Raw genomic sequence first — 21,608 nt, forward strand, 5'->3', positions numbered from 1 at the left:
TTTATATAAACAAGAAAAATTATAAACTTACTAATATAAAGGCACTTTTTTTTAAAAATTATAATAAATCTAAATTTTTATAATATTATAGCTAAATTAAGTTACTAAAGATATAAAAACTTTTAAAATTTATAAATAGCCTTAAGGGCCTTTAGTAACTTATCTTGCTATTTATAGCTATTTAAAAAATAAAAATATATTATTTTTTTAAGGGTAGTGTTAAAAAACATGTTAATAGTATTTTTTTAATTAAAATTAAGGTTAAAAGTAGCTATAAGTATTACAAGAGCTTTAAAGGCCTTTACTAAGGCTATTATTACTTAATTTTTTTTAAAAAATTTTAGTTTTAAATCTTTGTGTATATAGATTTAGGCTTTAGCTTTAATAAAGTAATTATTAATATTAAGTTTATAAGTAAAAACCTATAATAAAGGGATTAGCTTATTTATTCCTACCTTTTATTTATTTACTATTTTTTATACTTTTATTTTATAAAAAGCTCCTAGTTTAAGATTTATAGTCTTTAAAAACTTATTATAAAGTAAATAATTTTTAAAATTACTCTAGCGCTTGGGAAAAAAAGGTAAATTATTTTAATAAAGCTATTTTTTTATAGGGTTTTAATAAAAAGTAAAAAAGGTAAATTAAATATAATTAAGGTTATTTAAATTGTTTAAGGGAGTATTATTTAAATCTAAATTATATATATAATTATTAGTATTATATTATTTATGCCTACGCTTAAATATTTTAAAAAAAAGCTAAAGTTACTAGAGTTTTACCCTTTAAGCGCGCTAAGCTTAAAGGCTAAGTAAAAAAAAAAAAAAAAGCTAGGCGTGCTTATTTATTTTTTTTAAGTAATTATTTACTTACTAAATTAATAAAAAAATATTAAAATGCTTAGGGGCATAAAATTTATTACTAGGGATTTTTTAAATAGGCTTTTAAAGTTATTTATAAGGCTAAGTTTTATATAGGCCTTTTATAGTAGTAAAATTTAAAAATTATCTTAAAAGTTAGCAAGTATAAAAACCTGTTTGGCTAATTAAAGGCTTTTTTTTTATTAATAGTATTTTTAATTTTACTAGTAGTATTTTAAGCCTTATTTCTTGCTTTATACTTATTACCACTATTAATACCTTTTTTTTTAAGATTTCCACCACCCGTGGCCTATTTATATTTAAAATACCTTTATTTTTTTTTTTTATTTAAAAAATTTGCTAAAATTAAGGTTAAGGTTAATTTCTTTAATCTTGTGGTTTTAAAAAAAAATATTAAAAACTTAAACTAAAGGCTTTAGTAACTTAATTTTAATATTAATAGTAAAAAAGGGATTTTTTAAATTATATAATTTAAACTTATTAAAAATAATATTTTTATAAGCACGTACAAGCTGCTTTTTAGGGAACTAGATTTACTAAATATTTAAGGTAATATAGCCTAGTAAGTATTTTAATAAAGCCTTTAATTTTATTTTATAAAAACTTTTTACCTAGAATTATTTTACCCAGGTAAAATAACCTAGTATTTTAATACTAAAAATATAGGGTTTTTTACTAGTAAGTGCTTTTTATAGTATTTTTTAATTTAGTAGCTTAATAAAAATTTAATTATTAACATAAGCTACTACCTTTATAACCTAGGGCTATATATTAAAAGGGATTTTTTTATAAAGTACTATTATTTTTACTTTTTTAATTAATATACTACTAAAGCGCTTAGCTATATTATTTTAAAAAAAAGTATAAAAAGTAAACTAGTTCTAGAGTATACCTTAAAATATAGTAAAGTTAAAAATATTATTACTAAGTATAAGCTTATAATTATTAAAAAAGACCTTAGGAGTAATATTAAACTAGGTTTAAATAAGCTTAATATATTATTTAATAATATTTTTATACTTGCTTTTTTCCTAGTGGACGTAGGCCTAGTAAAACTTAGTATTTTTATTATAAAAATAAGTTACTTACTTTTTTTTATTTATTGCTTTTCTTATGGAGATTAGGTTAAAATAAACTTAATTAAATAGTATAATAGCAGGATCTTTAGGCCTCCTAAATATTTATTAAGGGGCTTATTTATATTTACAAGTATTATATTATTAAGGCAGTTAAAAACTAGTAATCTAAACTTTTTTAATTATAATTAATAAGTATTAAAATACCTTATTATTAATATAACCTAGGCGCTGGTAAACAGCTTTAAAATTTTTTTTAATATAAATTTTTTAAGTTAAGGTCTTAACTTTTTATTAAGTTAAAGTATTAGTCTTTTCTTGCTTTAAGTTCTTTTTAAACTTAATTATTTAAAGGCTAAATAAGTAATTTTTAAGATAAAATACTAGTTTACTATTTTTAGTAATTAAAGTATTAAAATTTTAAAAATATTTAGCCTTTTTAAAAGGCCTAGCTATTAAAATATTAATATAAAAGCTAGGTATAAAGGCTACTTTACAAAAAGTAAAAGGTATTATTTTACTATTTAAAGCCTTGGAATAAAAAAGTACTAATTTTATACCTTAAATAATAATAATTATATTTCCTGCTTAAATATTACCTTCTTTTAATTAATTAAAAAAGGTAAAATAGCTAAAATTATTATAAATATAAATAAAGGCACTAGTATTAAAAATAAAGGTATTTTAAAGTATTAAATTACTTTAAATACTTATAATAAGCGCGTAATTATAATATTTTTTTTTACCATAGCCTAAGTAGCTGGGAAAGCTTTTTAAGCTTTTTTTTTAACTTTTTTTTATTTTTAAAAATTTATTTATTCTTAGCCCTTATTTTTTAAAGTTTCTTGCTATATTTATTATTTTTGTTAAAAGCTTTATTAACCTTTTTATTTATATTTTTTTTAGGTTTATATTATAGCTTTTTATATAATTATATAAAGTGCTAATATTACTTTACTACTTAAAAATAGCTATATAAATAAAAAGGCTTGTTATTAATTAGTGCTATTTTAAAAAAAATATTTAATTTTTTATTAAAAGTTATAAAGGCCATTACTCCAGCAAAGTTCTTAAAAAAGCTATTAGTTATAAAAAATATTATTAATATTTAAATATAAACTAAAGGTAAGAAATTAAATTAGTACCTTTCTAGTTTAATTAGTTAGTATTTTATTTTATATAAAAGTTTAAATACTTACTAATTATTTATAGGAAGGTTATATTAGCTATTTTATTTTTTAATTTAGGTTAATTAAGATATTTAATCTTTTAGTAGGCGTTCTTATAGTTTTAAAGTTAATTATTAATTTTATTTTATTAAATTAAAGTATTTAAGGCTATAAAATAGTTGCTAAATACCTTTAATTTAGTTTTAAAATTAGTTAAAGTAAACTATTACTTTAATTTAGCTAAAATTTTTATAATAAGTTTATTTTTAATAAGTTATTAAATAAAAATAGTAATAATTTTTTAAATAGCTTTATTTATTTCCTAAACTTTAATATAATAGTACTTAGTATTAAGCTAGTATTTATTATATATTTTAAATACCTTTTTAATTATATTTTTAGGAGGCAACTTAAAAAAAAAAGGGATTTTTTTTTTTTTTAAAAAATATTTAAATTAAAAAACTCCTAAACTTTTATTATTTAAGTAAAATAAAAAATTTAATTATATTAAGCTAGCTAGTTATCCCTGGACTTAAGAATAACTTTTATGCTTATAATATTATTAATAAAAATTATAATAACTTTTAAGTTAAGTATAGGAGTTAAAAATTAATTAATATTTATTTTAATTTAATAAAAAAGGTAATTAATTACAAAAAGGCTTGGTATAGCTTTAAAACATATACTTAAAGGTATAAATAACTTTAAAATATTTAAAAAAGGTAAGAATTTAATAAGCTAAATTATTAAGTTAGTATTTAGGCTTATAATTATAAGGCCCTTTATATATTATACTAACTAGTAAAGCTATTAATTAAATACTATAAAAAAAATAAAAAAAAAAGTAAGTTATTTATTAAAAGCTAAAGCTACCTAGGGGTTTATATAAATATTTTAAGCCTTTAAAAACTTATTAGTGGCCTAATTTTTTTACTAAAATAATAAGGCGTTAAGCGCCTTACTTTTCTATACTAACACGGCATGTGGAGGCGTTAACAAATAAGAACTCCACCAAACTCCACCTTTGGCTGACATCATGTCTAGGATAATTGGTGGACTGAACTTTCAGGCTTATACCTACTGCCGCCGTTGACCTCGCCCCCATCCCTGCCCCTGCCCCAGCCCCTTCGCCTGAACAGGATGCATCGGCATCCCAATCCTCACCCCCTGCGGCGTCACAACAACAACCTGCGGAATAGTCCCATTCCGAACACCCACATGCCCACTCCCATCCCCATAAAACCCCATGGTCTGCCCACCAACACCCGGACTCACAGACCTCTCCAATCCCGGCCGGAAACCCGGACGGGGCGTCATCTGCGCACGCCTCACAGGTGGGTTCGCCTGCAGGTGCGTCTGAACCGGAACCTGAACCTGCGTCTGAACCTGCGTCTGAACCTGCGTCTGAACCGGAACCTGTACCTGCATCTGCACCTGAGGCTGAGCCTGGCCCCGCGCCTGCACAACCGCTCGTTTTGCAGCCGGCGCACCCCCATAGCCCCGATCCAAGTTCTCCGCATGCACCTTCTCATAAAGATGACAGTACATATCGAGCGCGATATCAGGCGGCATCATCAGAGGAACAGGGACACGCACGCCAGGCGTCTCGCGCATCCGCGCAGGCTCATGGAACCCGTTCATCGCGCGGAGGAGCGGCGCGTGGCCGATCTTCCCCGATAAATGCAATGGCATCGTCGGCCGCGCAATGAATATTAAATGCGGGTTTACGCTCTCCACGGGCCCGGTGCCTAGATCAACCCGTCCATCTTCTGTCTCGAAGAGCCCGGTCCCGATCGAGGCTTGTGTGCCGGTGAAGGCTCTTGCCAGGAGCGCCGGGTGGTCTTTTATCAGCGGCGGGGGGATGTTGTAGGGGGGTGCGTTGGGGAGGATGAATCCCGCTAGGCTTGTGAAGGGGCGCGAGGTGAGGGTGCCGGCAAACATGGAGGTGGCCATGGAGTCGTGGAGGGTGTCGTCGTAGGTTTGCAGGGCTGTGCGGATCTCGGTGATTTTGGATGCGAGTATTCCTGTTGGGATTGGGCGGATGTAGTTCGGTCGCTTGCATGTTGGGCAGAAGCGTAGTGGGGAGTAGTTTGCTGGGTCGGTGAGGAGTTGGCGCAGGGCGAGGGTCCAGTGGATGGTGCAGCTGATGCACGAGGCGCGGTGGTGGCGGCGGGATTTCTGGATGGGGTTGAGGTGTGCGGACATTGTGGTGGTTGTTGCTGGTATTGTTTTTATTCAGATCGCGTTTTTGAGCTGCTTGCTCAGCTCCCATGGATTTCGACGTTTCCCGGTACACGGCTGCTGTTGTTTTTATAGGTCTCTATCGCTTTGTTCCTGATTCCAGGATTCTCTTTCGCTGCGCGTGTCAGAGTATAAAGGGCGAGCACATGGTCTTTGTGCATGATACGTACCGCCCAAGAGATCGTATTACACCCCTGCTGGCTATTCCAATGAGCTGTTCGTCTGCTTCAAGCACTTTACATTCGTGTTGAGGCAGGTAGGGGTACGTTTCACTGCTGCGTCATTGTTCCAGCCCCTTTGCATTGGATGATTAAGAGACCGGCAGACGCGGTGATTTTCATTTGGACGTTGTAGTTTGGGCGATTTCGCGCAGTTAGAGGATAAATTGCGATATTCTGCGCTTAAGAAAATTCTCAAAAGTGAGCAGGGTTGGCTGGCTTGCGTCGAGTCATACCCGTCCACTGTTTAGGAGCGGAGCTCGAAGTTAGGGCTAAACTTCCAGGTCTCAAGGCGGGCTTCTTTCCCACTGTCGAAAATTCATTCTACTAGATTAAAGGCAGAAGTAAATGGCATGGAAAAGTTTAACAATGGATCGTAATCCATAGGACGGAGCAAATTTACCAGGCAGTAGACTGTTACCTGCCGAAACTTGCAGCCTGAACGGCCAAAGTTTCCAGACCACAATATCGTCGCGGGGAATCGTAAGCTCGTAGCGGGTAGGAATGCATTTCCGACGATGAACGGTTTAAGGAGTCTGATCTTCCTGGTGCTCTAACCTTTTTCATTTTTCTACTCTTCACCACCTATACTTGACCCAGCAACCATCGCCATCTACCCATCTTTTCAACCCCCCGCGTCGTATTCCACGCCTGCGAACCAAGCACCATGCCATATACAACGAACGTTGTCCACCCTGTGTCGAGATTATCCACATTGCAGAACGTTGGAGAAAAGGCGATGCCGTCTTCGTTGAGCAATGTCGAGAACGAGGCGGAGATGGAGATGGAGATGGATACCAACATGGACGGGGAGTTGGATACCGAGATCCCGAGCACTCAGGAGGAGAAGAATGACCAGACAAATCAAGATGGTGGTGGTGCCAGGTATCAGTGGTTTGAATATCGTATGGAAGGTGTTAGGGTGGATTGGGGTGAGTTTATGTCGACGGAGCTGGAGGAGCCTGGGTCTGAGTTTGAGGGTATGGGAGAAGATGAGGGAGGAGAGGACGAGGAGTCTGATGCAGAGATGGGCAAACAGGATGAAGAACGAGATGGAAACGATACTGATGGGGGAAGTGAGAAGAGCGAGGGTCATGCACACACTGGGGATGAATGTGCCGTATGCGAGGACTGTGAAGAAGATGGTGCAGGCACAGCCAGCTGGGATGAAGTGAAAGGGGATAGCAAAGAGGGTGACATTACCGTGGAGAAAGTATGTGCTGATGAAGACGACTCTGAAGAGGATGAGCCCATGAGTGACGGCACACAGGCCGTGCACTGGGAGATGGAAGACCCTCCTTCCCCTTTACCCGAAGGCGACCGCGAGTACTTCGCCGACGGAGTCATGCAAGGTCAGAACCACCAACCCGTTTCAATCATCCCAATACTTCCATCAACAATGCCTTCTAACCACCATGCAGACACAGACACCGGCCCCCTCCCCTCCTACATCAAGCTCCAAGAAAGCCACCCACCATCAGTCCCAAAACACCTCTCGCACCTCGACACAATAACCCTAAAAGCCTCTCTCCTCTCCCTCCTCCCAGGACCGTACTTCCTCTCCCTCCCGCCCGTGCGCGAATCCATGCACCAGCAATCCAAAGAGTCCATACTCGCCCTGCTAAGCACACACCTGGACCTGCACCAAGCGCGCGCACAAAAGTACGAGTCCCGCAAGACAGCAATCAGGCTTTATCATCCCGACGCAACCAAAAAGGCGCTGATACGGGAATTCCTCGATGGCAGGGCTGAATCGAGCGGGTTTGAGCCGTTTGATGTTATCGAGGGACTCGGGGGTCATAGTATGGCGAAGCTGTGTGGTTTGTTGACGGCGGCGTTGAGGGCGGAGGGGTTGAGCACGCCGGAGCTTTATAGGATTCTTGTGGAGCCCGGTGTTGAGTATCCGTTGTTGGCGGTTATGGAGCTCTTTGGGGCGGCGGTGGTGCTTTGGAGAGAGGGTGGGGAGGGGGAGAATGGGATGTGGTGGGAGACTTAGGGCTTCACTCTCTTGTGGCCCGGTGTCGCGGGTACAGTAACCTAACCACCCTGGGGCACATCACCTACGGTACCTATACGGTAGTACCGTAGGGTGGGGACATTGTTGGACCAACTTACTAGCATTGTTTGTGTTTTGCATATTAATTATTGAACTCTCTCCGCAGCTACTGCAATGGATCTCTTATCTTGCTTAATGCCACTGATCACCGGGGCAACTCCGCGGGATGATCTGGCCTCATTCTCATCCGGCCCATCCGCGCGCATCCATAGAATCAGAACAGCAACCTCAACTTGGAAGATATCTTTGAGTGCATTTACCCAGTATATACCCAGAAGAAGAGTCATATACCACACGACAGTACAAAATGCCAAAGACCCTCCTCGACATCGTTAGAGAATGCGACAAGTACGCTCCAGCTCCCCCGCGCCCTCACTTCAACGTATCTAACGCGGCCTAGCTTCCCCTACCAAGCCGACAATCCAGAGTTCTACAAAGCAACCCTGGCAGAATACTACGCCTTCAAAGTCGCCGGATCCGCATGTACACTGGGCCACGTCCCGCACGACATCGTATCCGCCTTCGACTTCAGCAGTTGCGGGTGGGCCGTTGACCACGACGCCCAGACAGTAACCCTCGGTCACAACCAAACAATAGACAAGTTTAATTTCGACCACGAGAAATGGAGCTCGGCCCTAACAGCAACAATGTCGACCACAACAGCAAAGATGTCAAAATCCCCGCACCCAGCCCTCTCCAAGCTCAGCACAACATGGCGAAACGAGACCTTCCCCATCGCGAACCCAGTGACCGGAAGGACCATGCTCGAGATCGAGCGCAGCGCGTCCGCCATCTTCGGCATCCTCACGAGCGGCGTGCAGTTAACGTGCTACGTTGAGGATCCGGCTCGTGGACTCCTCCTGTGGATCGCGCGCCGGTCGCGCACGAAGCAGACGTATCCGGGGCTCCTGGATAATACGGCTGCGGGGGGGCTGGAGACGCGGTTTTCGACTTGCCCGCTTGAGGCGGTTGTACGGGAGGCTGTGGAGGAGGCGAGTCTTGATGAGGAGATTGTCCGGCGTGGGATTAGGCCTAGTATACGGATTTCGTACTATCATGCTAAGGCTCCACGGGCGGAGGGGCCGGGGTTCCTGCAGCCGGAGGTGGAGGGGGTGTATTCGCTGCGTCTTGAGCCGGGGGTTGTTCCTGTGCCTGGGGACGGGGAGGTTGAGGGGTTCTATCTGTGGAGTGTGGAGGAGGTGCTGGGTGCGCTGAGGAACAGGGAGTTCAAGTTGAATAGTGCGGTTGCGGTGATTGACTTCTTGGTTCGGCGGAGGGTTGTTACGGCGGAGAATGAGGCTGGGTATGCGGAGATTGTCAGTCGGCTGCATCGGAGGCTGGATTTGGATTAAGTGGCTGCTTCCTGATGATATATAGAGTTATTGAATTCAATCAATGTCGACCACGTTTCTTTGTCTAGTCCTACCTGCCGGACCCTTAGTCGTGGTGTAGTCGAGGTTTCGGTATAATCAACCAAGACACTCCAGTTGCACCGAGTAAACCAACAAGCATCGGCTGCAAGACCTTGACTCCAGACTGGGCAGCTATGATGCCGGTCACCGCTGGGAATACGGCACCTCCAATCTGTCCCATGAGGAAGATGAATGCTGGATGGATGTCAACTTGAGTTTCAACTAAAGTACCTGGGTCAAGCCCATACCTAGCGCGGACGACCGGATCTCGGGGGTGAAGAGCTTCGACGCGACAGATATGCCCTATGCCGTTAGTTGACTCTCCTCGGGAGCAATGAGACGAGCGAGCCTACCGTGGCAAAGAACGGCCCAGAGAAGAGCCCTAGAAGACTGATCGCGACCGCTTCGGTGATGATATCGGGGACCCTGGTCCGATTAGCTTACACCCGTAATTCTTGAATGTGTTCGTACAGCCAAAAGACCAGCTCCAAAGCCAAGCAGAGAACAACATAGATGGAGATCATCCGGCGCTCGCCAAATCGATACGTCGGTTCAGCGAGCAGCAGGCGCCCGATGAAACTGCCGCCATAGAAGCCGGCAGGGACGTATCCCATCTTGTCGAGATCGCCATCGCGGACATCCACCAAGTACTCAACAATCCATCCTAACGGAGTCAGCACATCACTTGGTACTATCTTGTTGCAAGAACATACCCCCAGCCGTAATAGCCGCCCCAAGAAAGAAGAAAAAATACAAGCTTACAAGCCACACCCCCGGCATAGCAAGCGTCCTCTTCATCTCGGTCGCGGCCCCGCGTTGTCGCGATACCGCAGGCTCAGAATCAGATGCCTCGCTCTGCTCATACTGCTTCATGGTCGCCCACTCGCGGAAGGCCACCCAGACCAGGACGAGATTCAGCACGCCCATGCCCAGCGGCGTCGTGTAGAAGAGTTCCCAGTGCGAGTGGTCTCCCGAAGACGCCACTGCGGTTGAGACGAATGGCGCTACTAGACACCCGCCCATGTACATTGCGTGGATGAAGCCGAGCCAGCGATGGGCACCTTTTACGGTCGCGACGAAGTTGTTGGCATGGGTATCCTGATATGCTTGGCCAAGGGCCGCGATGAAGAATGTCACCGCGAAGAGTGGAAATGGGGGTGCCCAGGTGCGGAACGCGTGGGCGATGATTTGCAATGCTGCTCCGAGGAGCAGTAAAATGCCGATGTTGAAGTACTGGGTTAGATAGCTATTGGTCAGGGCGGCAAAGAACCAGCCGAAGAAGGTTGTTCCGTATCTATGAAATCAGCGAGTGGCGCCCCCTGCATACGGTTGGGCGTTCTCACACGATGGAAACCATGTTGGTGTCAATGGCATATTCCTGCCGGATGTAAGGGATCAATGCGCCCAGACTGCCATCGTTCAGCCCCGCGACGAAGAACGAGAAGCCCGAGCTGATGAGCTTGAGGAGCAGAAGGCGAGGGGCTGGTGGTTCTTGTTCAACTTGGAGATGCTCCATGGTTTGATGATGAATTAGTCGATATTCGATGTCTTTTGGATGAGCAATGGGATAAAAAGAATCAAAACGTGGGGGGTTGGAGAAGCGGGCCGGATGCCGGGGCAAGAGCTTCCCCAAGCAGCAACTCCCCCAGCACGCTAGCTAGTCTAGGCATGTAAGCCACTTTGCGGGGCGTGATCGTTCATGGTTGATGCTAAGTGCACCAAGCTCGACACTGATCTGACAGTTGGATAGGTAAGTTCGCCAGCACTTTGTGCCCTAACTCAGCTATATCTACCCAGACTACCCTATGATATGTTGATTATAATCCAGTCTAAGTTGCCTCCTAGACTTTTCAAAGCTGCTGGTGTTCATATCTAGATTAAAGCGCTGTCTTTGCTAACCTAGATAGTCGAATGACATACTCTACGCAATCTATCTGGGCGAACTCAACATTCTCATAACGGCGAGAGATCGAAGTCCCCTTTATACACCTATACACCTACAACCACGCCCTCATCGCCAAAAGATGCGCCAGCGCCCAATCCTGATCATTCGCATACGGATCCGCATAATGCCCCGGCCGGCCATCAACAGTAACCGGATAAACAAACGAACTATACCCGCGTCCACTCTGATCAAAAAGCACCAGATTCCCCCTGAAGATCCCCTCCGCACGAGCAGCGTACCCCTCCTCCCCGATCGCAAGGGCATAATACCCCATCGCAATCCCGGTCAGTGTACTCCAGTAATGCGGGAACGTATCCCCCCACAATCGATCCTTGCCAAACCAGTACCCGTCCCAGTGGCGGATCGCAATATCATGCAGGTGGAAGTCAGGCTGGCGCCCGCTGAATGCCTCCAGGCGTGCGAAGTGCCCGTGGGCTGCGTCCAGCCAGCTTGTTTCGTTTGTGGACAGGTAGAGTTCGAGGAGGATTATTGTCGCCGGCGCGATGATCGATTGTTCGTAGTTTACTTCTGCGGAGGGGTAATGGGCTCCGATCTCTGCGATGCGCTGGCCGTGTGTCGTGAAGAGGTGCAGTAACCGGGTGGCGGCCTCTTCGTTGCCGGTTTGGCGGAGGTAGGTGATGCTTTCCAGGATTGGGAGGTTGATGGGGTAGTAGTCGATTGCGGAGGGTTCGGAATAGAAGCGCTCGACTGTAGTAAGCAGGCGCTGGGTTGGTGTGGCCGTGGAATTTCCGTGACTTGTTGTTGGTAGATCGCCCAGCTTCGCCATCTGGAGGTGCAGCTGCATGACCCAGGGCCAGTTGTAGAGGCGCAGTGAGGTGTCTGCTCGTGCAGCGCCGATAGGCCAGGACCGGACGTACCCGTCTGCTTCTTGCAGCTTGTTGGTCACGTAGTCGTAGTATGTTCGGAGGGAGGTTTCGATTTGTGGGTTGTCTGGATTCTCTTGCAGCCATCGCGCGATGAGGACGCCCATGCCGACTCGTTCACGGCCGGTGTTTCGGTCGGAGGAGGTTTCGAAGGTTACGATGTCTTCCATCTGGTTGTCGTAGACTGCGTATGCGCCGGCCTTGGACTGGTCGGAGAAGTCTGTGCCCAGCTGCTGGTTTTGCGCAATGAATTTGGCGCGGTTTGCGATCAGTTTGTCGATGTCTGGGACGACGTTCAGGACAATGGTCGAATTGGTCTGGTTCTTTCCCTCGCCGATGGTCAATGTAATCTCCTGCTCCCCTGGCTCATCGGTCTGGAGTGACGTCGAGAATGACGCAGTGCCATCCGCAACAAAATCAAGCCCATCAGACACCACTTCATCCGCTCTCTGCCCTGAAACAGTCAAGTTCACAGCCTCACCAGCAACAGAAGTCCATCTATCCGCCTCGACATGCAAGAACTGGCTAGAGCGCTGCATGGCCACCTCAAAAAACTCATCCCAGTCCTCATGCCAAAACATCTCCCAGCAGACCCGGCGGGTCTCTCCACTCTCCAAAGTAGGCATGTTTGGATGAAGTAGGAATACACCCCTGGTATTTGACAAGGTCACTCGACTCCTTCCCTCAATGCTATACCCCTGCAGCCCGCCCTCGGTGAGAACAAGACCAAGGTGCGGACCTCGCAGACCCATCCGCGTGAGCTTTACCCACGACGATGCGCCGCCGTTTGCCCAGACGTGTGCATGGGCTCTGTTTTCAAGAACATCGGTTGTCGATGTATAATGGTCGTTGAAGGGCGTGTAGATGGCGAAAGACTCAGCGCCCTCGGCGTCCAACGTGAGGCTTTCGTTGCCGGTGTTGGTGAAGGCGAAGCACTCCTCCATGACGTCGTCTTCGTTTTTGACAGTCCTTGTGACGTCGATCTGTAGTCCATCCAGAGTATACGCTGCGCTCATTGTAGTATCAGTGACGCGGATCTCGGGCCTCTGCCAGAAACTCCGATGGAGAGGGCCGAGGTCGACGCATCCCAGACCCCATCTGCTTCCGAGAGGTTGCCAAGGTGTGTTATCAGGTCCGCTAATCCAGCTCATGGATGCATTGTCCTTGGGATGCACGATGGAAAGCAAAGCTCCGGTGTCGGTGTCCACGCCGATGCGAAAGGAGCGCGATTGCAGGTATTGCGTTGCATTGGCGGTACAAATGCAGGCAGCAATGAGCAAAGAGGCTTCGGAAAGCATGGTGAAAGGAGTATGGGCTATCATCAAAGCAAGGCCACTGGGTCCAGAGCGTGTGATTCCGATGGGCCTTATACATTGTTGCCCGGCCTGCATTATACCGACCATTTAACCGATCCTTACTCCGCGCGACCCCGCACGCATTCAATAAGCTTAGACACTGCGTATAGGCAGCTGATTGCAGGGATCCAAGGTATTCTATGATCTTGGCCAGGGTCTCGGGCTAATTACTTTGGGCAGTGGATCATCTGCCCGGAGACCCTGGGAAGGACCCTCAGGTTGGGGCAGCATTTGTGCTGTTGTGAAGAAGCACTGTTTCGTCACGGTATCGTCCAAGGTCTATATCTTAGCTTAAGGTATCTAGCGATACTCAGCTAAGACACAAATAAATCTCTTAGACTGTTGCCCTCTCTATCCATCCTGTTGAGTCCGCATGGCCACAGGTTAGGGCTTTCACCATCACAACACCACCGAGCAAAGAAATAAAACTGTACCTCTCGCCGCAACCACCCTCGCAGAAATCGGGAGATCCATCTCATTCTGCGGCAGTCCTCGCCGCGATCTGCACGCCCATTTGCCCGAGTCCTCAGCCAGTGCCGGAGATTACGAGGAAATCTCCCTCGATCAGTATATTCTCGAGTTTACTTAGAGCCCCGGCCATCGTGAATCCCGCGCAGAGGAGCAGTACACCAATGGTATCGGGGACGGCGTCTGGAATCTTTGTGGGGAAGCGCGCATCGGCAAGGGCATACTGCTGTAAAGTCCCAAGCGTATGCGTCATAGACTGTCAAGGTTCAGCTTACTCAAGCACTTCAGTTCAGGCACACGGAAACAAGAAGAACTGCGGAACACACGTCCGCAACAGGAATTGGTAATGCAGGCAACAAGAATTGGTAATCAAGACAGCGGACCCGGGTATAAATACCAGCCTGCTCGCTCCTTCCTTCTTCTCTTCTCCAACCACCTACTTGCCATTTATTTGTCTTTTAGCTCTATAGAGATATCTGCCATTTAGTGTCATTTAGGTGTGTTACCTCGTATATTAACTTGCTGCGAGCCGGTGCTGCATGCGCTGTGCAGCCATCTCACGCCGACGCGGATGCCCAGTGAGTGGCTGTTGTGACAATGTGAGTTGAGTTGGTGCTAAAGTCGCTAGATCCATAGTACCTCCCAGGGCTAGAGCCTTACCAAAGTCCAGTGCGCGTCAGCTTTACCAGGACTTCGTTCTCGCCGGCTCTGGAACTGGTATGTCGTTCCAAATCAGGAGCGAGGTTGCGGAGCGAGGTTCCGGAGCATTAGGCCGGGTTAGATATTAGGTATCCTTATCAATCCTGCCAGCTGCAAACCCGCAAACCCGCAAACGATCCTTTACTCCTCTAGTGCCTTTGGGAATTAATCATGAGAGGGCTGTTATTCAAGATCCTGGACCTGCACACATCACAACGTTCTCTCTGATGTATGGTACCAACCTTCTTGAATATACTATCATGGCAAGCATGTCTCTGCTTTCAGATCATGCGTGTCCAATACCGTACAGGAATTGGGCAAGCTAGGCAGTTAACATAGTTTGCACAAATTGGTGCAGAGCTGTAGAGATAATGTCTTAGTCCGTGGTTCATTTGTTAGATGCGAGTGGGTGTGACAACTGGTAGAACAAATTCGCCCAGATTGTTGGACTCTCTAACCTAAACAAATACTAAAAAGGGGTCTTGCTGGAGGCCCTTCTACAACATTACTAAGTTAAAGTTCACGCAAGCACATTGTATACAAAAAGGTTTTATGATTACCAACAAGTGTCATCAGACTTAAAAGAATATGCCAATATGAAATCATCGCCCGGTTAGCTCAGTTGGCTAGAGCGTGTGGCTTTTACCGCCTGCCTTTTGTCGCAGCAATTCTGCCGGCAGAAAACTCGGTGACCTCAAAGTCGAGGGTTCGAGCCCCTCATCGGGCGAAAGTTTTTGTCCTCCACACTTTTCGTTTCTTCCCTTTCCTTGCCTTGATGTCATTTTAGCTTAATTTACCTGCGGTAATGACCATCAGTGATATTGGGATGTTGATAGTTGATGTCCCTTCCGTGGGAGTCTCAATGTAACAAACACGAGTATATATGACCAAATGGGTATAACAGAACCCGATGTAAAGCAAAACACATTCGCTAATAAAACAAAGGCAAAGGGAACGAAATCACCACATCTTCTCCCACCACCTCCTAGCCCAATGCATCTGAGCCAACTCCGCCCTCCTCCGCTCCTCAACACCCCCATCCTCCCAAACCCTACACTCAGCGTCAACTTCCGCCTTGCCAGAAACAATATCCGCCTCTGCGGGCTTGACAAAACTCGTGCGATGCCAGACCTTCCAGAACGCAAACATGACGATGAAGAACCCAATGGCGAAGTAGCTCGTGATGAAACCCTGCGTGCTCCAGGGCGAGAACACAGTGAAGCCGTTGAAGATCGTCACCGCGCATCCGATGACGAAGGCCAGGATTGCCCAGTAGGGCATTAGCGGCGCGGTCCAGTGGAGGTACGTCATTCGGTCGATGCCCTGGGCGCGGAGGGCGCGGTACCAGAAGAGGAAGACGGCGACCATGCAGGTGTATGTTACGATGAGGCCGGAGGTGGTTAGGTCGATGAACCAGTTGAACACGGTGACGGTGGAGTTTGTGGATGCTAGGAAGGTGACGCAGGTGATTAGGGATACGACGAGGACGCAGTAGATTGGCACGCCGGACTTTGTGCATTTGAGTAGGAAGCGCGGGGCCTGGTTGTCTTTTGCGAGGGAGTAGAGTGTGCGGCTGGAGACGTAGACGTAGGCGTTGCCGCAGGACCAGCCGGAGAGCATGATCAGGGCGTTGATGAGGTCTGGTAGGCCGCGGATGTTCAGGTTCTCGATTCCGATGACCCATGGCGAGGCAGCGGATCCCGCGGAGCCGTCAGTAAGGGCGCCGATGAGACGGGGGTCTTTGGGGTTGCAGATGGTGCTGACGGCGATGGTTCCAATGATGTAGAAGCCGACGATACGCCAGAACGTCATCTTGACTACGCGCGGGATGGTGTAGCGAGGGTTCTGGATTTCTCCGGCGGCAAGGGCGGGCATATCAGGGCCAGGTAGGGAGAACGCGGCATAGACCATCACTTTGAACAGGCCAAGGAAGCGACCCGTGTTGCCGGTAGTATAGTACTCGAACATCACGCCGTCCGTCCAGTTACGGAAGCCGTAGACGTCGTGCTTGGGGTTGCCGCCGACCATGGTGATGAAGGTGAGGAAAACGAGGCCGATCAGGAGGAGGACTTTGGTGGAGGACATGATGAACTCGCTTTCACCGTACCATTCGACTGCGACGACATTGAGGATGATGCAGACGACCATGGCCATGGCGATCCAGACGGCTGGGTTGACGTCGGTGTTCCAGTATTGTATGACCGTTGCGACGGCCGAGTATTCGACGCAGACTAACATCACGCAGGCGTAAAAGTACACCCAGCCCCTGAACGGTTAGTTGGCGATTAAGAGCAGTATGATGGGAGACTTACATGGCAAATGCAAAAGCAGGATCAACGTATCGACCGGCCAGTTCGAATATTGAGCCTCGAATGGGCAGATATGTGCACATCTCCCCCACGCATAGATAGCACGGCCAGATGAACAGTAGTCCATAGAACAGGTACCCCAGAACGACAGAAAGTGGCCCACAGTCGCGCAGGTATTCTCCAATACCAACGAAGAGACCCGTTCCAATTGCCCCTCCAATTGCCATGAGCTGTAAATGACGAGAAGACAGGCCGCGCTTAGTCGTGCCGTGAGGGGCCATGGTGCCCTCGGCAGTGGTGATAGGGGCGTCATCAACCGAGGGTGTCTTTTTCTCCATAATGCCGTCCATAGTTGGTTTGTTGAAGACTAGACGAGGAGGACCGCGACCTTATAAGAACCCTAAACAGGGTCACAGGGCTGATAAGCCTGATATGCTCGTGCAGGGCGTAGGTAATCGATATGGTCTCTCTGTGGCGTCGAGATAAGCGCTATCAAGGGCAGCCTGGGGTCGGCCGTCTCGGGCCCGGGGCTGGGGCGAACGGAGCTTACCCAAGCAGGAAAGAGATGGCGATGCCAAGTGATACGGGCAAGCGCTGGGCGGGATCGTTATCAGAAGGCGTGACACCGCCGCCATCCAAAGCACAAGCCCTTATCAGCAGCTGACTCGGGTGGAATAGTGCTCGCGGACATACACCGGAGTAGTCTACTCCAACTTCAAGGTTGGCCTGGAGTTCTCCTTGTCTTTCCCTTCTGAGTTTAGCCTCAAGATTCTGGCTTTGCTTTGGACAAAGAAGGTTATCAGTTTGTACGGGATCGATGGTTCGCTGGATGGTCCGGAGTATGTCATTCTAACCCCGGATTTTTCCATGTGGCGGAAATCGATTAGCAATAATAACCTCAGTGTATCAATCCTGTATCCACACGCTTATCGAACGAGATCGATTTCATTGGGGCCATTTCGAATCAAACCATGGTTTGCATTCAAGATGATATGACGACCAGTGTCACATGAGGCAGGGCTGGAACAGACATCTGGATATTGACTATAAATTGAGTAAGTCCGGAATTCAGCCTGGAAGGAAGTAAACAAAGCTGATGAGTTGGTGTGAGCCTATTGAGCGGACAGGCGTAAAATATATATTTCTCTCACTTGCGCGGTAATCCGTGCCATATTATCGTCCTTGGCATAGCCCCAACGCAAGATAAAGAGAGAAATTGGCGGTCATGCCCTATTCCACTTTCATGACCTTCCGGTAAACTGCCACCGTCGTGCCATCGTTGAGAACTACATGCTCAGGCACAAGCCTATACCCACCAAGCCAAGGGAGCACCACCTGCCAAACGGCCCAATACACGACACCCGCAGCAAGCACCGCAATGCCTACAACTGGGTACAACCAATACGGCAGGCTCGTATCCCCCTTGCCACCGGGTGGCCTGATAAACGGCGCAACAACCTGGAAGGCCTGACCGGCCATGAAGAACACAGCGACAGGCCAGAAGACCTTGAATGGGCGGGGGAGCTGCGGTTCTGAGTATCGGAGGTAGAATAGACCAGCAACCACGAGAAGATTGATGATTGAGGAGGGGTAGCCTTCGAGATCGAGGATGAAGTTGTAGGCGTCACCGAAGGGGATCGCGACGATGACAATCAACGACGGGATGAAGTGAAGTAGCAGGCCAGCGGAGGGTGACCCGAAGGGCCAGGATGAGGCCCAGAATGTCGGGAAGGGAATCACGCCTTCCTTCGCGAGTTCTTGGTTTACGCGGGCTTGGGCGAATGTTACCGTCATGACGTTGCCGAAGGCGGATATCGCGACGAGGACACTGAACAGGTCAGTATCTCTGCACGGGACCGGTGAAGAGGTAGCGTAAGTAGAGTATTTACCTCAAAGCGCGTTCGGCCGCTGTTCCAAACACCTTTCCCATGAAGTAAGATGCGACCGTGGTCCCGCTGTTGGCGATTTCCTCAGGGGTAGCAGCGGCGTAGTACGCAACGTTTGCGAGGAGATAGAGCACACCGCAAATACCCAAACCCGTTGGAGCGGCGACCTTGAGCGTTTGCACTGGATTGCGGATCTCATTAAGTACATAGGCCGCGTTGGACCAGCTAGACATGCAGTCAGTATACGATAGTACATGTTCATGAGCGCTGTGGCATACCCGGCAAAGGAATTGAGGACCTTGAACAGCGCCGTCGCGTAAAGGTTACTCGAGGTCGCCGAGCCAGCAAAGGAATTGTGAAAACTGGCATATGGATCAGGGACGCTGTGGACACGACCGCTCAGCACCACCCAGCCGGTGACGACAATGAATAGAAGGAGGACGACTTTCATCACGCCAATCGCGTTCATACCGCGCACACCCCAGCTAGGGAGGAAGACGTGGAGAAGGGTAATGAAGCTGATGACTGCGATGGCTATGCCGCGCTCCTCCCACTCGGTCGCCTCTTTGCCAGATGCGACGACCATGTTCGAAGCAAAAACGATGCATCCGGAGGCTGATTTGAGTTAGCTGCGTCATACCATAAGCTGCATTTTGCAGGGAGGATGAATGTACCTGTAAAGCCTAGTGCAACGGCTTGTACGGCAAAGACGACAGTAATTAGTAGTTTCGGTCGACGGTACGCGGCCTCCAGGTAGACCTTTTCGCCTCCACTTCTAGGGATCATGCACCCCAGTTCCAGCCATACTGCTAGACCCGAGCCAGCAAGGAGAAGACCGAGAACCCAGAGGAGTAATGCCGCGCCGACGCTGCCTGCGCTGCTGGTGATTGAGGATGGTGTTGAGAAGATCCCCGTGCCGATGATACGGCCGACACTAAGAGAATTTGGTAAGTCGCCATTCGTAGATAGTAAGAGGGATATGGGTAGGAAGACGAACATGAGGAGAATCGTCGAGAAAACACCCAGATGCCGACCGAGGCCTCCTTGGGTATACTCCTCGAAGCCCAGCTCGCCAACTCGTGCTGAGCTTACTTTTGATTCCATGTTCTCATTTCCAGTCCCGTAGTGAGGAGAGATACTCAACTCGGTGTCCTTGCTCGTCTCGTACACCATCTTCAAATGCCAAGGTGCGAAAAAAAAGCTTGTCGAAGCTTGACTGTGGCGATCGACCAGGTTTCGAAGATAAGAATTTATAGTGACTCCAACTTAGCGCTGTTGATGGTCATTAGCACTATGATGGCGTGATTGCATTGGTTGGAGATAGGCTCAAGCGCGCAGGCAGCGATGTTCTTGAGGTGCGAAGCGAAGGGTGAACTCTGGACTTCTTGGTGCCATTGCTGTGGTATGGTCTGTCGATGACAGTGATGAATCGAATCTCTGTCGAAAGGGAGAGATGTAGACGAATGTATCGTGTATAATCAGGTTGTTCTATAGCGAGGTGCCATAAGTACGAGGCACTTACGTGCTCGACCCCACCCAAATCTATAGGGTGCGAGTGTACATAGATGAGTATATTCTGGGAGCTTACCTCCGTCATGGTCCAAATGCGCCTCGGCTTTAATCGCCTAGTCTCATGCCTGGCGTTCCCTGTTCTCAAAGCTGTTGTGCCCTCGGTCACGACTGATGGCTGAACGTCTCTGATAATACGCGCTTCTCGGAACATAAAGAACTCATTGACGGCCGCAGGGATTGGATAGGATAAATTGAGAGCATAGAAATGCATCCGGGTAGCAGATATGGAAAACCTGGTCGTCGCACCTAACATCGTCCTCCACTGCGTCACTCACTCCACAATTGCCATATGCCCGCATATACCGAAGGGAAATCGACCCGACGATGGAGATCGATGCAGCAGAATAGCACTCGACAATCTTTAGCTAACGTAGTTGGCAAAGGTGAAGAGAGGGTTGTAAATCTGGTGCAGATTGTATCTTCGGGGGCTGCAACTGGCACATTACCCGTTCGGGGTGTCGTTATTGTCTTGACTTGGTGCTGGGTAGTGTTACTGCTTGGGGCAATTGCTCGACTAAATCCTTCGTGCCTTTGATAAGGGACCGGGTCTGGCTCGGACTATAGCAGGTATATCCTTCGTCTGACGGTAAATCTTAGCCAGCTTGAGTAGGCACCCCTCTTTCAGTGTGAGGAGCTATTGAGACTTCGCGTCGAGTACCGTAAAGATGGAGCAGAATCAAATGACGTCTACCCCCGTCGTAGGCGATTCGTAACTCGACGCTAGAAAGAGAGCTTCGATTACCTAGGGATTCCAGGAATCAGCGTCGAAAGCAACGAGGGGTACCCATCAAGCCATTGTAAAAGCTCACGATTTCGGTTCCACGCCGCTTCAGCACAAATATTTTGGCGCTCTCGCTCCAGACGACACTGATGCGCTTCCTCGTGGAGGCAAAAGCCATCCATTGACAAAGAGTATCGCAAACCTGATTACCTGGCGGAGCAGCTCATGGGGGAGATCGACTATTGCGGGGTTGCGTTTGTGTTGTCGGAAGGAATCACGGCGAAGCTGGAGAAAGTCCGACTGGGCTGACAGTAGCGAGCACCAAACGTAGAGTTGGCGCCTTGAGAAGAAAGGTATGACAAGTCCGTTTTCCTGTCTTCTGGCTTAGGAGATGGGAACGCGGGGACGGAGCACTTCGATTAATGTGAGTTGGCTAAGGACTGTCAACCATGAAGATGTCTTTGGGCATATTACAAGGCTTTGTACACAATATAAATCAGTCAATAATAATGTAGCCCCCGCGAAATTGCATTCTGCTACAGAATATGTTTCGCACTCAATAACCTTCTCCTCTACAGGATCGAGACCATTGTTGAGGCGAGAAGCATTATTTAGAAATAACAATCAAGTCATAAACTGGAAGCAGGCTGGGTTATATACTGGCATATCGGAAAATCCGTTCAAGCTATAACATTGCCACGATATTTTGGATGTTG

At 46.7% G+C, this 21,608-nt stretch overlaps 7 protein-coding genes across 7 annotated transcripts; 2 read left to right on the top strand and 5 right to left on the bottom strand.

Moving 5' to 3' along the window:
* Window positions 1-4,203: 4,203 nt before the first annotated feature.
* DSM5745_05986 (uncharacterized protein) lies at window positions 4,204-5,331 on the bottom strand (the record flags this gene model as incomplete). Its single annotated transcript, XM_026748002.1, has 1 exon — window positions 4,204-5,331. One exon carries the CDS (start codon window positions 5,329-5,331, stop codon window positions 4,204-4,206), a length of 1,128 nt encoding a protein of 375 aa, XP_026603834.1.
* Window positions 5,332-6,252: 921 nt separating this feature from the next.
* On the top strand, window positions 6,253-7,581 carry DSM5745_05987 (uncharacterized protein; the record flags this gene model as incomplete). The annotated part of the gene is made up of 1 exon (XM_026748003.1): window positions 6,253-7,581. The coding sequence occupies one exon, from the start codon at window positions 6,253-6,255 to the stop codon at window positions 7,579-7,581; it is 1,329 nt and encodes a 442-aa protein (XP_026603835.1).
* A 367-nt stretch (window positions 7,582-7,948) lies between these two features.
* Window positions 7,949-8,993, top strand: DSM5745_05988 (NUDIX hydrolase; the record flags this gene model as incomplete). The annotated part of the gene is made up of 2 exons (XM_026748004.1): window positions 7,949-7,989; window positions 8,042-8,993. 2 exons carry the CDS (start codon window positions 7,949-7,951, stop codon window positions 8,991-8,993), a joined length of 993 nt encoding a protein of 330 aa, XP_026603836.1.
* An 85-nt stretch (window positions 8,994-9,078) lies between these two features.
* DSM5745_05989 (putative MFS transporter) lies at window positions 9,079-10,569 on the bottom strand (the record flags this gene model as incomplete). The annotated part of the gene is made up of 6 exons (XM_026748005.1): window positions 9,079-9,248; window positions 9,302-9,356; window positions 9,407-9,479; window positions 9,525-9,717; window positions 9,767-10,347; window positions 10,397-10,569. 6 exons carry the CDS (start codon window positions 10,567-10,569, stop codon window positions 9,079-9,081), a joined length of 1,245 nt encoding a protein of 414 aa, XP_026603837.1.
* Window positions 10,570-11,050: 481 nt separating this feature from the next.
* DSM5745_05990 (uncharacterized protein) lies at window positions 11,051-13,180 on the bottom strand (the record flags this gene model as incomplete). The annotated part of the gene is made up of 1 exon (XM_026748006.1): window positions 11,051-13,180. The coding sequence occupies one exon, from the start codon at window positions 13,178-13,180 to the stop codon at window positions 11,051-11,053; it is 2,130 nt and encodes a 709-aa protein (XP_026603838.1).
* Window positions 13,181-15,364: 2,184 nt separating this feature from the next.
* On the bottom strand, window positions 15,365-17,063 carry DSM5745_05991 (putative proline permease; the record flags this gene model as incomplete). Its single annotated transcript, XM_026748007.1, has 2 exons — window positions 15,365-16,670; window positions 16,717-17,063. 2 exons carry the CDS (start codon window positions 17,061-17,063, stop codon window positions 15,365-15,367), a joined length of 1,653 nt encoding a protein of 550 aa, XP_026603839.1.
* Window positions 17,064-17,943: 880 nt separating this feature from the next.
* On the bottom strand, window positions 17,944-19,772 carry DSM5745_05992 (putative High affinity methionine permease; the record flags this gene model as incomplete). The annotated part of the gene is made up of 4 exons (XM_026748008.1): window positions 17,944-18,541; window positions 18,603-18,824; window positions 18,878-19,214; window positions 19,274-19,772. The coding sequence occupies 4 exons, from the start codon at window positions 19,770-19,772 to the stop codon at window positions 17,944-17,946; spliced, it is 1,656 nt and encodes a 551-aa protein (XP_026603840.1).
* Between the last annotated feature and the right edge of the window lie 1,836 nt (window positions 19,773-21,608).

The sequence above is a fragment of the Aspergillus mulundensis genome (genome assembly GCF_003369625.1).
Source record: "Aspergillus mulundensis strain DSM 5745 chromosome Unknown scaffold_5, whole genome shotgun sequence".
Lineage (NCBI taxonomy): Eukaryota > Fungi > Ascomycota > Eurotiomycetes > Eurotiales > Aspergillaceae > Aspergillus > Aspergillus mulundensis.